General features: G+C 40.9%; 1 protein-coding gene across 1 annotated transcript in view; it reads right to left on the bottom strand.

Moving 5' to 3' along the window:
- The window catches only part of GUSB (glucuronidase beta), an 18,222-nt gene extending 5,381 nt beyond the window's left edge, over nt 1-12,841 (bottom strand). Inside the window, exons 1-9 of the mRNA XM_060756909.2 lie at nt 12,593-12,841; nt 6,880-7,068; nt 6,620-6,795; nt 5,775-5,917; nt 4,731-4,918; nt 3,933-4,085; nt 2,378-2,556; nt 1,004-1,150; nt 94-178 (exon numbers count right to left, since the gene is read on the bottom strand). Of these exons, the coding sequence (XP_060612892.2) occupies nt 94-178; nt 1,004-1,150; nt 2,378-2,556; nt 3,933-4,085; nt 4,731-4,918; nt 5,775-5,917; nt 6,620-6,795; nt 6,880-7,068; nt 12,593-12,802 (1,470 nt within the window). The 5' untranslated portion in view covers nt 12,803-12,841. The remainder of the gene's footprint in view (nt 1-93; nt 179-1,003; nt 1,151-2,377; nt 2,557-3,932; nt 4,086-4,730; nt 4,919-5,774; nt 5,918-6,619; nt 6,796-6,879; nt 7,069-12,592) is intronic.
- Between the last annotated feature and the right edge of the window lie 30 nt (nt 12,842-12,871).

Below are 12,871 nucleotides of genomic sequence, written 5' to 3'. Positions count from 1 at the left end.
TGGCAGAAAGGGGTTGGACTGGATTGGTAAAAGTGGAAGTGGTCACAGAACGAGACCACAGGAAAAGGTGGCCCAAAGGCTGAACCAGCTCACCCCTTGGTCGCGGTTGTAGGCAGCGTTGGAGACGTAGGTGACGGGGCGAGTGGGGTCCAGGGATTTCGTGTGGGAGATCACAGACCTGTGCAGGGTTCCAAGGGGTTGCAATTAATTCAAAGGGGAACCCTGGCTTGACCCAAGCAGTTTCAAGGCGCTGCCTTGCCTTAACCCTTGGAGTCCTTCTTGGTTTCTAGCACTGCATCGGATGGGTAAGACTCCATATTATCCGACATTTTTGTTTATCCAACGTTCTGCCAGCTTGTTTATGTCGAATAAGCGAGACTCTAATAATAATAATAATAATAATAATAATAATAATAATAATAATTGTCTGCTGTGGGACTCATCTTGTGTTTCAAATAATAATAATAATAATAATAATAATATGGTTAAGCGCGACTCTAATAATAATAATAATAATAATAATAATAATAATAATAATAATAATAAAAATAGTCTGCTGTTGGACTCATCTTGTTGTGTTTCAAATAATAATAATAATAAGGTTAAGTTAGACTCTAATAATAATAATAATAATAATAATAATAATAATAATAGTAATAGTCTGCTGTGGACTCATCTTGTTGTGTTTCAAATAATAATAATAATAATAATAATAATAATAATAATAATAATAAGGTAACTATCTTCCTGAGTGACAGACGGGGGTTGGACTGGATGGCTCCTTGGGGCCTCTTCCAAATCTATGATTCTGTGATATGGATTTCCAACAGAGGCTGCATGGCCATCTGTTGGGAGGGCTTTGTTTGTGTCTTCCTTTAATGGGGTTTGAACCAGAAGGCCCTGGGATCTCTTCCAGCTCTCGGATGCAGCGATCCAAACTCCGAAAAGCTAGAATCATGGCTCGGATGCTGAACTAACTCCCCTTTTCCCAACCAAAACTCACTTGAAGTAGTATCCAGCTGGGGCCAGCTCCGAGGCCGGCTCGTTGGCCACCGACCACATCACGACTGAGGGCCGGTTCTTGTCCCGCCGGACCAGCTCCTCCATCACGGTCAGGTGGTGCTGCAGAGTCCGGTTCCCAAAATTGGCGCTGGGAAAGAGGACGAGGGATAGCACATTTTCCCCAAATGTTTCCCGTGATACAATTTGCGTGATACCCCTCTCCTTGAGCCATAGCCATCTGTCTCTATTCTATTACACTAATAGTAGTCATAATAGTAACGATATACAATGGAATTATTTTATATTTTATTATAATATTACAATATAATGGTATAGTACAATATAATAATAAATAATACTGATATTGTACTATGCTAATAATATAATATATTGTATGTATATATATCTTGTAAGCTGCTCTGAGTCCCCTTCAGGGTGAGAAGGGTGGCATATAAATGTTGTAAATGAAGAAATAAATAAATATTATTCCTATAGTAATAATAATAATTGATGGTCCGCCCTATCTGCCCGAGGGGACTCAGGGCGGCTGTTATTATTGTATGTCATTAATAATACAAGTAGTAATAATATACAACACTATAATAAATAATAATAATAAAACTTTATTTATACCCCGCTCCATCTCCCCCAGGGGGACTCGGGGCGGCTTACAGGAGGTCACGCCCATCAATACAGTAAACACAATATTACACAAAAGCATAACAGAACTAAAAAATAAAAACATAAAATGCAAAACTAAAATGAGACAACAGTATAATATCGGACATTAAACACACAGGATACTACCCATAGTAATAATAATGTGCAATAATAATAATAATAATGTCAGAAATAATGCTAACAGTAAAGATACACAACAATACCCAAAGCAATAATGTGCAACAATAATAATGATATTGTATACCATTAATAATACTAATTGCAATGATATACAATAATACCCAAAAGAGTAATGATGTCAACAGTATTATCAATAATATGATTTTGCCATTTGGGAGTTGTAGTTGCTGGGATTTATAGTTCACATACAGTCAACGAGCATTCTGAACCCCACCAACAATGAAATTGGGCCAAACTTCCCACACAGAATCTCCATGCCTTGAAGGGACTTGCCGGAGCAAGTCTCCCGCCAGCCTCACACACTCTCCCTTGCCCGCACAACACACTGCCATGTGCTGAGCATGCCTGCTCTCCCCTCCCCGCTTGGACTCTCAGAAACAGCCCTCCCCTTGGTTGAGACGCCGGCCAATCACAGTGGATGCTTTCTTCCCAATATCTATATCCTTAAAAGTTTGGAGAAAAACCTGGAAGGGATACCTTCCTACCGCATTGTTATTGTTGTTATTATTCTTACCTGTCCTTCATGCCCACGGCTGGGCACTCGTCGATGACGACGATGCCATAAGCGTCACAAAGGTCCATGATCTCCTCTGCGTAGGGATAGTGACTGGTGCGGAAGGAGTTGGCGCCCAACCAGCGCAACAGGTGGAAGTCCTTCATCAGCAGGGCCCAGTCCAGCCCTTTGCCCCGGATCTGGATGTAGTATAACCACAAATTGTATTATGTTCTAATTATATACTAATATAATATACTAATATATACTAATATAATATACTAATATACTAATATTATAGTCATATTATAGTCATATATTATATATTACACCATTATTACTATTTATTTATTAATTAATATAGTAATAATATTATAGTACTACTATAGTATTAGAACATTATAAGCAATGCTACTATTTCTTTATTAATATAAGGAGCCCCCGGTGGGCCAGCAGAACTGCTGACCGAAAAGTCATCAGTTGGAATCTAGGGAGTGGGGTGAGCTCCCGTCTGTCAGCTCTAGCTAACCATTCGGGGACATGAGAGAAGCCTCCCACAGGATGGTAAAACATCTGGGCATCCCCTGGGCAATGTCCTTTCAGAGGGCCGATTCTCTCACACCAGAAGTGACTTGCAGTTTCTCAAGTCGCTCCTGACATGAAAAATAAAATAAAATATATTAATATATACTAATTATATTATTACCATATTATTACTAATGTTATATACAGTACTGTGACATCAGCGCCCCTCCCCCAACACCAACGGCCACTCTGGGGCCAGAAGAAAGAAGGGGAGCCAGGAGGACGTTGCCATCTTGTCCCCTGTGACATCAGCGCCCCTCCCCCAACACCAACGGCCACTCTGGGGCCAGAATTGTTTTTATACCATGTCTTGAATTTTGTTGTTCCTGTGTTGTAAACCGCTGTGAGTCGCCCCTGGGCTGAGAACAGCGGTATATAAGCAAAGTAAATAAATAAATAAATAAATAATACTAATAATAATTGTTGGTTGTGAACCGCTGTGAGTTGTCTTTGGGCTGAGAACAGTGGTATATAAGTAAAGTATAAAAAATAAAGTATATACTGATATTAGTTATATACTAATATACATATTTAGTAATCAGTATAATAATATACTATCATATACATTATATAATATATAATATCAGTATAATAATATACTGATATTAGTTATATACTAATAATATACTGATATTATGAGATCTAAATATAATCACAAATTATATTCTAATTATATACTAATATACTAATCATATGATATTATCAAGATGTTCTGAATGAAAAAACATGGTGAGTATGAATGATTGAATGAATGTATGTGGAGTGAATTCTGAGTATGTGATGTTCCTCTTTGTTTATATAACTAATATAGCTATTATAAAGCCAGTACTGTAGTCTGTGTGTCTACGTCTTTCTCTGAAAGTGCCTAATGTACTCTGTCCTATTGAAAATGGATTAAAGAACATTTCAAGGTTCAGAAAGTATTCATTACACTATAGCAGCAATCAAAAAATACAAATGGGATGTGACTTTATATCATTAAATAACTCACATCAGCATCTTCGTGCTTGTTGACCCCGTGGAAGTAGAAGGGCTTCCCATTAATGAGGAACTGGCTCGGAGTGACACGGACGGTGCGGAAGCCCACTGGCTGGGTGTAGACATCTTCCACAACAACGCCATCTACTTCAGCAGAGACCGTGACCTGTGAGGAGAGAAGACCCATTGTTTTGGGTTAATATTTCCAGAATAGACCTCAAGGATGCTTATCTCCAGGTTCCCCCATCAACTCACTCGTAATAGACCTCAAGGACACTTGCCTCCAGTTTCCCAATCAACTTACTTGTTCCCCATTCAACTCACAGTTTTTCAATAAAGGTCTCATCATCAAGTCTGAACCCATTCAACAGAATTTGTTGAAGCCACAACAAAGTATAACAACTACTTTCAAAGTAAGGACCGCACAATGAAACAAAAATAACACTTTCCAACGAGGAACAGAACATTTTCAAAATGTCGTGACATCAACCACATGGTACAAGGCCACAAAATGTTAACATGGTGAACTGTCCCTTGTGAGGATTGGAGGGAACAAGGAGTACTTGGATCCCATTTCCCATCATCCTTATGCATTGAGTTTTGTGACTGATGGGAGCAGGAGCGTCTCTTGAAAAGCAGCCAGCTTTCTTTACTTTTGTTGTAAGGAAAGGAAACAATCACCCTCCAGAAATGAATGGAGTACATCTCCTATCATCCTTGCGCACTGATCAAGGTAGTGGATGGGACCTAGAGTGTATGAACCTCTCGTAAAGGGCCCTGCTTCAATCCCAGGACAGAGGCATCCAGTTACCTTGAGTTGGTATAGGTACCCAGGCTGCTCATGCATCAGGTACGGCCACCATGGGGTCACATTGGGCACCTTCAGCTCCCCAGCCACGCCATTCCCGGTGGCCACCACGTTACCATCCCCATCGGCCAAAGCCAGGGCCACAGAGAAGCGGGGGGACCCTTTCACTGACACTGTGTACTGCAGCAGACCTGTCCCAAAAGGAGCAAAACCAATGAGTTGTCAAAGACTTTTGCGGCCAGAATCACTTTCTGGTCTGTTTTGTGCTTTCCGGGCCGTATGGCCATGTTCTAGGAAGAAAGGAAGGAAGGAATGAAATGGAGAGGGAACGAAGAGAAGAAAAGGAAAGAGAAAGAGGCAGGGAAGAGGAAGGAGAGAGAAAAGGAGGAAGGGAAAAGAGAGGGAAGGAAGAGAATACAATGAGAAAGAAAGAGGGAAGAGAGAGGCAAGGAAGAGAAGAGAGAAAAGGAGGAAGTAAACAGACAGGGAAGGAAGAGAAGAAAAAGAGAAATAAAGGTAGAAAGGAGAGAAGGAAGGACGAAAAGGGAGATCAAGAGAGAGGAAGTAAACAGAGAGGGAAGAAAGAGAAGAAAAGGAGAAAGAAAGAGGCAGAAAAGAGAGAGGGAAGGACGAGAAGGGAGAGAGAAAGGGAGGAAGAAACAGAGTGGGAAGAAAGGGGAGAAAAGGAAAAAGAAAGAGTTAGAAGAGAGAGAGAGGGAAGGAAGAGAAGGGAGAGAGAAAGGAAGGAAAGAAACAGAGAGGGAAGTAATTAATAAAGCATGATGTATTTGTTTGAACCAATGGGACCGTGGCTCTGGACCCACTGGGTGCCTTTACGGGAGTCCCTCCCTCTCATCCTCAGAGACAGAAGACAAAGACCAATCCCCTTGGATTGAATCTCGACCAGAAAACTCTGTGAGAGGGTCACCTTGAGTTTGCCCTAAGACTGAAACGATTTGAAGGCCCACAACAACAGCAAGAATAATCAACTATAGTTCAACCCTGAACCCTGGTTGTGCTCTACGTCATGCAATTCCCCAGACTTGCCAACACTCCCCGCCAAGTCGGAGATCAGGGTGAGGTCATCCAGGTAGGCCGCAGGGGTCGTGTAGAGCAGGACAGGGCGGTGGATCCCAGCATAGTTGAAGAAGTCGAAGCGCGTGTTCTGGACAAAGTAGCCCTTGGGGTACCTGGGAGAAGCATGCAGGGAGAGGAGAAACACCATATTGAGAAAGGAAGGCTTTCATGACTGGGGCGTTGTATGTTTTCTGGTCTGTATGCAGATGTAGGAGGATAGTGAGTGTGATGTTGCCCTCAATGAAGAAGGATGGTGAGTATGAATGAGTGAATGAACGGATTACTAGTGAATGTTAGAGTATATGTGACGATGGACTGAACGAAGAAGGATTGTGAGTATGAATGATTGAAGTAATGCATTAAGAGTGAATATTAGAGGCCACTCTACGGACAACTGAGTAAGAGAGACTGTATGTTGTTTTTGTTACAAGTCTGCATATCGTCGTTGAATGACGAGGACTCACCGAAGATATTGTTTTATGTTATGTTTTTGGTGAGAGCAATTCTTCTGTTTTCTTTTGTAACTTTATTTCTTTTCTACTTAAAGCGAAAGACTCATGTGTTTTTTTTTATGAGTTACTTTATCACACTTAAGAGTTACAAGGGCTAGAGTCAGTCTGTGGGCTACTAATGCTAACGCTGACATATATGTGAAGTCCCCCTTTGTCTGTGTAATCAATATAGCTATCATAAAGCCAATACTGAGGTCTGTGAGTCTACTTTATTCTCTGAAAGTGCCTGAAGATAGATGTGTAAGGTTCCCGAAAGTATTCACCGTTCCCCGTAGAGTTGTTTTGGGTTGGCCCCGTACTCACCGCGCCTGGTCTTGCATGTACTGGATGGTCCCCGGTGGCAGCGTTTCGGGTGTCAGGGTGTTGTTGAGGGCGAGGGTGATGCGGCAGGGTTCTCCCGGGGTGAGGAGGTGCCCGATCTCGGCCTCGAAGGGTAAGTGTCCACCTGCATGCTCCGCCACTTGCACACCATTGACCCACTGTGGAAGGAGCATCGCGTTCAAATAGCGGAAAGACCTAGGGATGCTTTCTCCTGGGGGAATGTTTCAGGGATGTCTACTCACCACAATGGAATAATAATGGGCGCTTCCCACTCGAAGCACTACCCGCATGGGAGTCTCGGGCAGCATCCAACGCAGGGGCGGCAGCACCTCCTTCTCATACCAGACCCAGCCCACGTAATGCCTCAGCCCTGGGTCCTGCGTGATCTCGTTGAAGCTCGCCGGTACCGGCATCTCCATCACTGGCCCAAACTGCAAAGGGTTACAAATATAATATTCTATCGATACACATAGAATAAAAGTGAAAATATGTATATGTGTATTTGGCTGGGGTGTCCACTTTCTCAGACTTCCGTTTACACAAATAGCTCTAGCTCCCACTATGCAGGAGACACCAAAGGCCTTCCTTCCAGTGACATTGCAGGTTAGGTGAGCACCATGAACATGTCCAAGAGCCCTGCCAATGTCCTCCACCAACACCACATTGGCCACCACCCAAGGGAAGGCTTTCATATGGGGACCATTTCATCCTAGATTTGATAGGTTTCCTCCACCACAGGCATCTCAGTGTTCCTTACTCTCTCCACTGGTGTGGAATTTGCATGACACTGCCCACTGCCTCTCTCTTAACTCTTTCCTATTCTTTTCTATGGCACACAGCAAACAGAGGAATTGATCACCAACTGAATATACTGGAGAGGTTTGGGGAGAATTCACCATGATTTATAGGAGTTGTAGGTCCTGGGATGTATTGTTCACCTGCAATCTAAGAGCACTCTGAGCTCCACCAGCAATTGACTTGGAAATAACTTGGCACACAGAACCCCCATGACCCACAAAAAATACTGGAGGTCTTTGGAGGGATTTATAGAAGTTGTAGTTCACCTCCATCCAGAGCGCACTATAAACCCAAACGATGGTGGATCTGGACCAAACTTGGCATGCATACCCGATATGCCTAAATTTGAATACTGCTGGATTTGGACGGGAATTGGCCTGGGCATTTTGGAGTTGTAGGTACTGGGATGTATAGTTCACCTGCAAGCAAGGAGCACTCCAAACTCCACCAAAATTGGAATTGGATAACACTTGGCACACAGAGCCCCTGTGACCAGCAAAAAATACTGGAGGCCTTTGGGGGAAATTTCACCTTGATTTGGGGAAGTTGTAGTTCACCTACATCCAGAGAGCAGTGTGAATCCAAACACCGATGGATCTGGACCAAACTTGGCACACATACTCGATATGTTGAAATTTGATTCCTGGAGGGGTTTGGGGGGAATTGACCTTCCTTTCTGGGAATTGTAGTTTACCCACGAAAGAAACGGTGACTACCACCGATGATGGACCTGGACCACAACTGGCACACAGAAATCCCATAACTCACTCAACCTACTGGAGGGGTTTGAGGGGACTAACTCGCCATAGTGGGAGTTGTAGTTTACCCTGCAGCCAGATAATAAACTGAATTATGATAACAATGATGATGAAAATAATATCGACGATGCTGGGAACCATATAAGAGGCCACTAGAGTGCAGTTTCATGAATGGAACAGGGGATTTTCAATGAATCCACTAGAGGGTGCTGGCGTGTAACGTATTCAAAATGAATGGGAAAATACTATATTTTATTATAGTATTATTGTTATAAATATATTTTATATTAGAATTAAATATTATTGATTTATTATAGTATTATTGTATTATAGTATGGTTATAATATTATTTTATTATAATATGATTATTATAATATATTGTCCATTTAATTATAGCATTATTATATTTTATTATAGTATAATATTATTGTTGCATTATAATAATATTTTATATTATTATAATAATAGTATTGTATTATATGGAGCCCAGGTGGCGCAGAGAGTTAAACCACTCAGCTGCCGAAGTTGCTGATCGAAAGGTTGCAGGTTCGAATGCAGGGAATGGCGTGAGCTCCCGTTGTTCGCCCCAGCTTCTGCCAACTTAGCAGTTCGAAAACATCCAAATGTGAGTAGATCAATACCGTCAGGAAGGTAATGGCACTCCATGCAGTCATGCCAGCCACACGACCTTGGAGGCGTCTATTGACAATGCCGGCTCTTTGGCTTAGAAATGGAGATGAGCACCAACCCCCAGCGTCGGACATGATTGGACTTAATGTCAGGGGAAAACCTTTACCTTTACCAATACTATTATATAATTATATTATTTTATATGATTACTATATATAATTTTATTGTAGTATTATTATAGTTATTTTATATTACAATAGGATAATATTATAGTATTATATTATTATATATTATTATTATATTGTAGTGTTATATTTTATTATATTTTATATATTATTATATTATTTTATGTTATGTTTGTTGTTTATTTGTTCATCTTTGTCCATTATTATAGTGTTATTTATTTATGTATTTATTTATTGATTATTTCACAGACTTCCTTGCAAAAAGGCTGAAGGAAATAATAATAATAATAATAATAATAATAATAATAATAATAATACTTTATTTATACCCCGCTCCATCTCCCCCAGGGGGACTTGGTGCGGCTTACATGAGGCCATGCCCAATATAATAATAATAACGAAGAAAAGAAGAACTTCCTCCTTTTGCAATTATTAAGAAATGTTGAGTCAGGTCTTTCCATTCCAAAGTCCTTCTTGCACTTCCCCTTTTCTCCAAATCGCCGTTTTTGGCAGAGGAAAATATTCAAAAATAGGAGAACTATTTCAAAAGGCAAAAAAAAAAAAACAAACAAACAGCCGGAGCCACAAATTTCCCTATTTTGCGCATCCAAATGCAGTTTGAGTGCTACAGGCTCAATGCTACGGGGTCTTGGGAGTTGTAGTTTGGGCCTGGGAGGCAAAAAAGTCTTGGAAAACTACAACTCCTGGGATTCCACAGCATTGAGCCATGGCAGCCGGTGTACAACGATGTTCCCTAAGAGTGTATCAATTGATTGTATAGAGTTAATCCCTTAGCAGAACTACAACTCCCCAGGACTTCATACATAGCCTGGTTTTTAATGGGTATCTTATTTGTATTATTATTATTATTATTATTATTATTATTATTATATTATTATGTTGTAACTATTATCTCCAAAGAGACTCAGTTTGAGATAATAATAATAATAATTATTATTATTATTATTATTACATTATTATTTGTCAATATTGTTGTTTAATTGTGATGAAATCTTGCTTATAGTTTAAACTCTGTGTGTTTCGGTGTAGAAATGTAATGCTGTGCAAGAGGTAAGTGCACAAAATTTTGATTTATGCCTAGGGCATAGCTTTGGACAGTTTCTGTTGCGTCAAGCATTCCAGTGTTGAGATAACAACTCCGGTTTCTTCCAGCGATGTCCAGCGAGCAGGGAAGACGTGTCTTTATCTATTCTTGTACATAGGTTTTGTTTCTGTACTTTGTAGAAAGCAATAATAAATCTTTAAGTGCCACTCCAAGGCTTTGGAGTTGAATGAAGACTGCGCTTCATTTGTTCTGTGCTTCTTAGCAGTCGCTCTGAGGACGATAAACTGACATCATTATTTTCCCAAATGGAGAATATAATATAACAATATTATTACTATTACTGCTACTATTATATTATTATATCCCCAGAGAGACTGTTTGGGAAATGGTGGAGGACCTGCCTGGTTTTTAATGGCTGTCTTGTATGTATGTATGTATGTATGTGTGTATATACATATATATAATCCCCAAAGAGACTCCATTTGGGAAATGGTGGAGGTACTGCCTGTTTTTAATGGGTGTTTTGTATGTATATATATATGCATTATATTATTATTATTATTATTACTGCTACTATTATATTATTATATCCCCAGAGAGACTGTTTGGGAAATGGTGGAGCCTGGTTTTTAATGGGTGTCTTGTATTTATGTATGTATGTATTATTATATATGAATATATATATATAGTCATATATATATATAATCATTATTATTATGCCCAAAGAGACTCCCTTTGGAAAATGGTGGAAGTCCTGCCTGGTTTTTAAAGGGTGTTTTGTACATATATCAATGTACTATTACATATTATTATATATATTATATATTATTATTATGTATTATTATCCCCAAAGAGACTCCGTGTGGGAAATGGTGGAGGTTCTGCTTGGTTTTTAATGGGCGTCTTGTATGTATATGTGAATGTACTATTATACACACACACACATATATAAATATTATTATCCCCAAAGAGACTCCATTTGGAAAATGGTGGAGGACCTGTCTGGTTTTCAATGGGTGTCTTGTATTTATGTATTATTATTATCCCCATAGAGACTCCATTTGGGAAATGGCGGAGGTCCTGCCTGGTTTTTAATGTGTGTCTTGTATGTTTATATGAATGTACTATTACATATTATTATATATATTTTGTTATTCATTCGTTCAGTCGTCTCCGACTCTTCGTGACCTCACGGACCAGCCCACGCCAGAGCTCCCTGTCAGCCGTCACCACCCCCAGCTCCTTCAAGGTCAGTCCAGTCACTTCAAGGATGCCAGCCATCCATCCATCTTGCCCTTGGTCGGCCCCTCTTCCTTTTGCCTTCCACTTTCCCCAGCATAATTGTCTTCTCTAGGCTTTCCTGTCTCCTCATGATGTGGCCAAAGTACTTCAACTTTGTCTCTAGTCTCCTTCCCTCCAATGAGCAGTCGGGCTTTATTTCCTGGAGGATGGACTGGTTGGATTTTCTCGCAGTCCAAGGCACTCTCAGCACTTTCCTCCAGCACCACAGCTCAAAAGCATCTATCTTCCATTATATATATTATACATATTATATTATATATAATTATAATATTATTATTATCATCCCCAAAGAGACTCTGGACTCTGTTTGGGTAATGGTGGAGTCAGGGCCGTAGTCAGAAAAAAAATTCGGGGAGGGTTGAAAATTTCGGGGGGGGGGGGGTTGAAAATTTCAGGGCGGGGGGAGTTGAAACCTGCCTCTTAGCTCATGCTGAAGCAAAGAGCACAGCAGGGGGCAGAGCAGCGTTCCAGAGCCTGCAGCTCCGCCCCTGTCAACCACCTCCACCAAGTCTGGCCTCCTTAATGAGAGCATTCAACCCCCCCCCCCCAACTTGGTTGCTTTGGCTATTGCTGCAAGTAATGACAGTGTGAATAAATTGTCAATATTTGCTTGAGATAGAGCTTGCAGTTCTGGAGGGACTCTTAATTTTTTGCGTTTTATAGACTTAGCATGGGGATTTGGTTAACCAGTTAAAATTCATGAGTAAACCAGGTTTATTTTTTTAAACCTGAAAAATTTGGGGGGGGGGTTGAACCCCTAAACACCCCCCCCCCTGCTGCAGGCCTGGATGGAGTACCTGCCTGGTTTTTAATGGGTGTCTTGTATGTATGTATGTATGTGTGTGTGTGTATGTGTATATATATATATATATATATATATATATATATATATATATATATATATTATTTCCAAAGAGACTCCGTTTGGGAAATGGTGGAGGTCCTGCCTGGCTTTTAATGGGTGTCTTGTATGTATATATGTATTATATATTATAATATATATATTATTTTATATGTATTATTTTATTATTCCCAAAGAGACTCCATTTGGGAAAATAATAATAATGTTAATATTGTTATTATTACATTATTATTATTATTATTATTATTATTATTATTTTCCCCAAAGGAGTCTGTTTGGAGATAATAATGCTAATACTACTCATAATCTTCGATACCTCAGGCCAGAGTCTGCCTCCTTCTGGGTAGGCCTCACCTTGCGGAGGGGCTGAAGGAACCACTTTTGTCGGAAGCCGGTGTCCCTGGCGGGGCTCCAGTCCGGGCGGAAGCTCCAGAGGCCGCCCAGCTCCTTCCTCTCCCGCGTCCTGGACTCCCGCGGATACAGGAGCCCGCCCTCCAAGGCCCAGAGGCTTCCCAGAGAGAGGAGCAGCAAGAGCAGGGGCCGTACCGGAGCTCCCTCCGCCATGGCTGCCGCTTGCAGAATGACCCCAGGCTGACTGGCCAGAGGTACCCGCTGGCGCCACACCCCCTCCCC

The sequence above is a fragment of the Anolis sagrei genome, chromosome 11 (assembly GCF_037176765.1).
Source record: "Anolis sagrei isolate rAnoSag1 chromosome 11, rAnoSag1.mat, whole genome shotgun sequence".
NCBI lineage: Eukaryota > Metazoa > Chordata > Lepidosauria > Squamata > Dactyloidae > Anolis > Anolis sagrei.
Note: the sequence above shows the minus strand (reverse complement) of the source record. Positions and strands in the feature narration are given on the sequence as shown.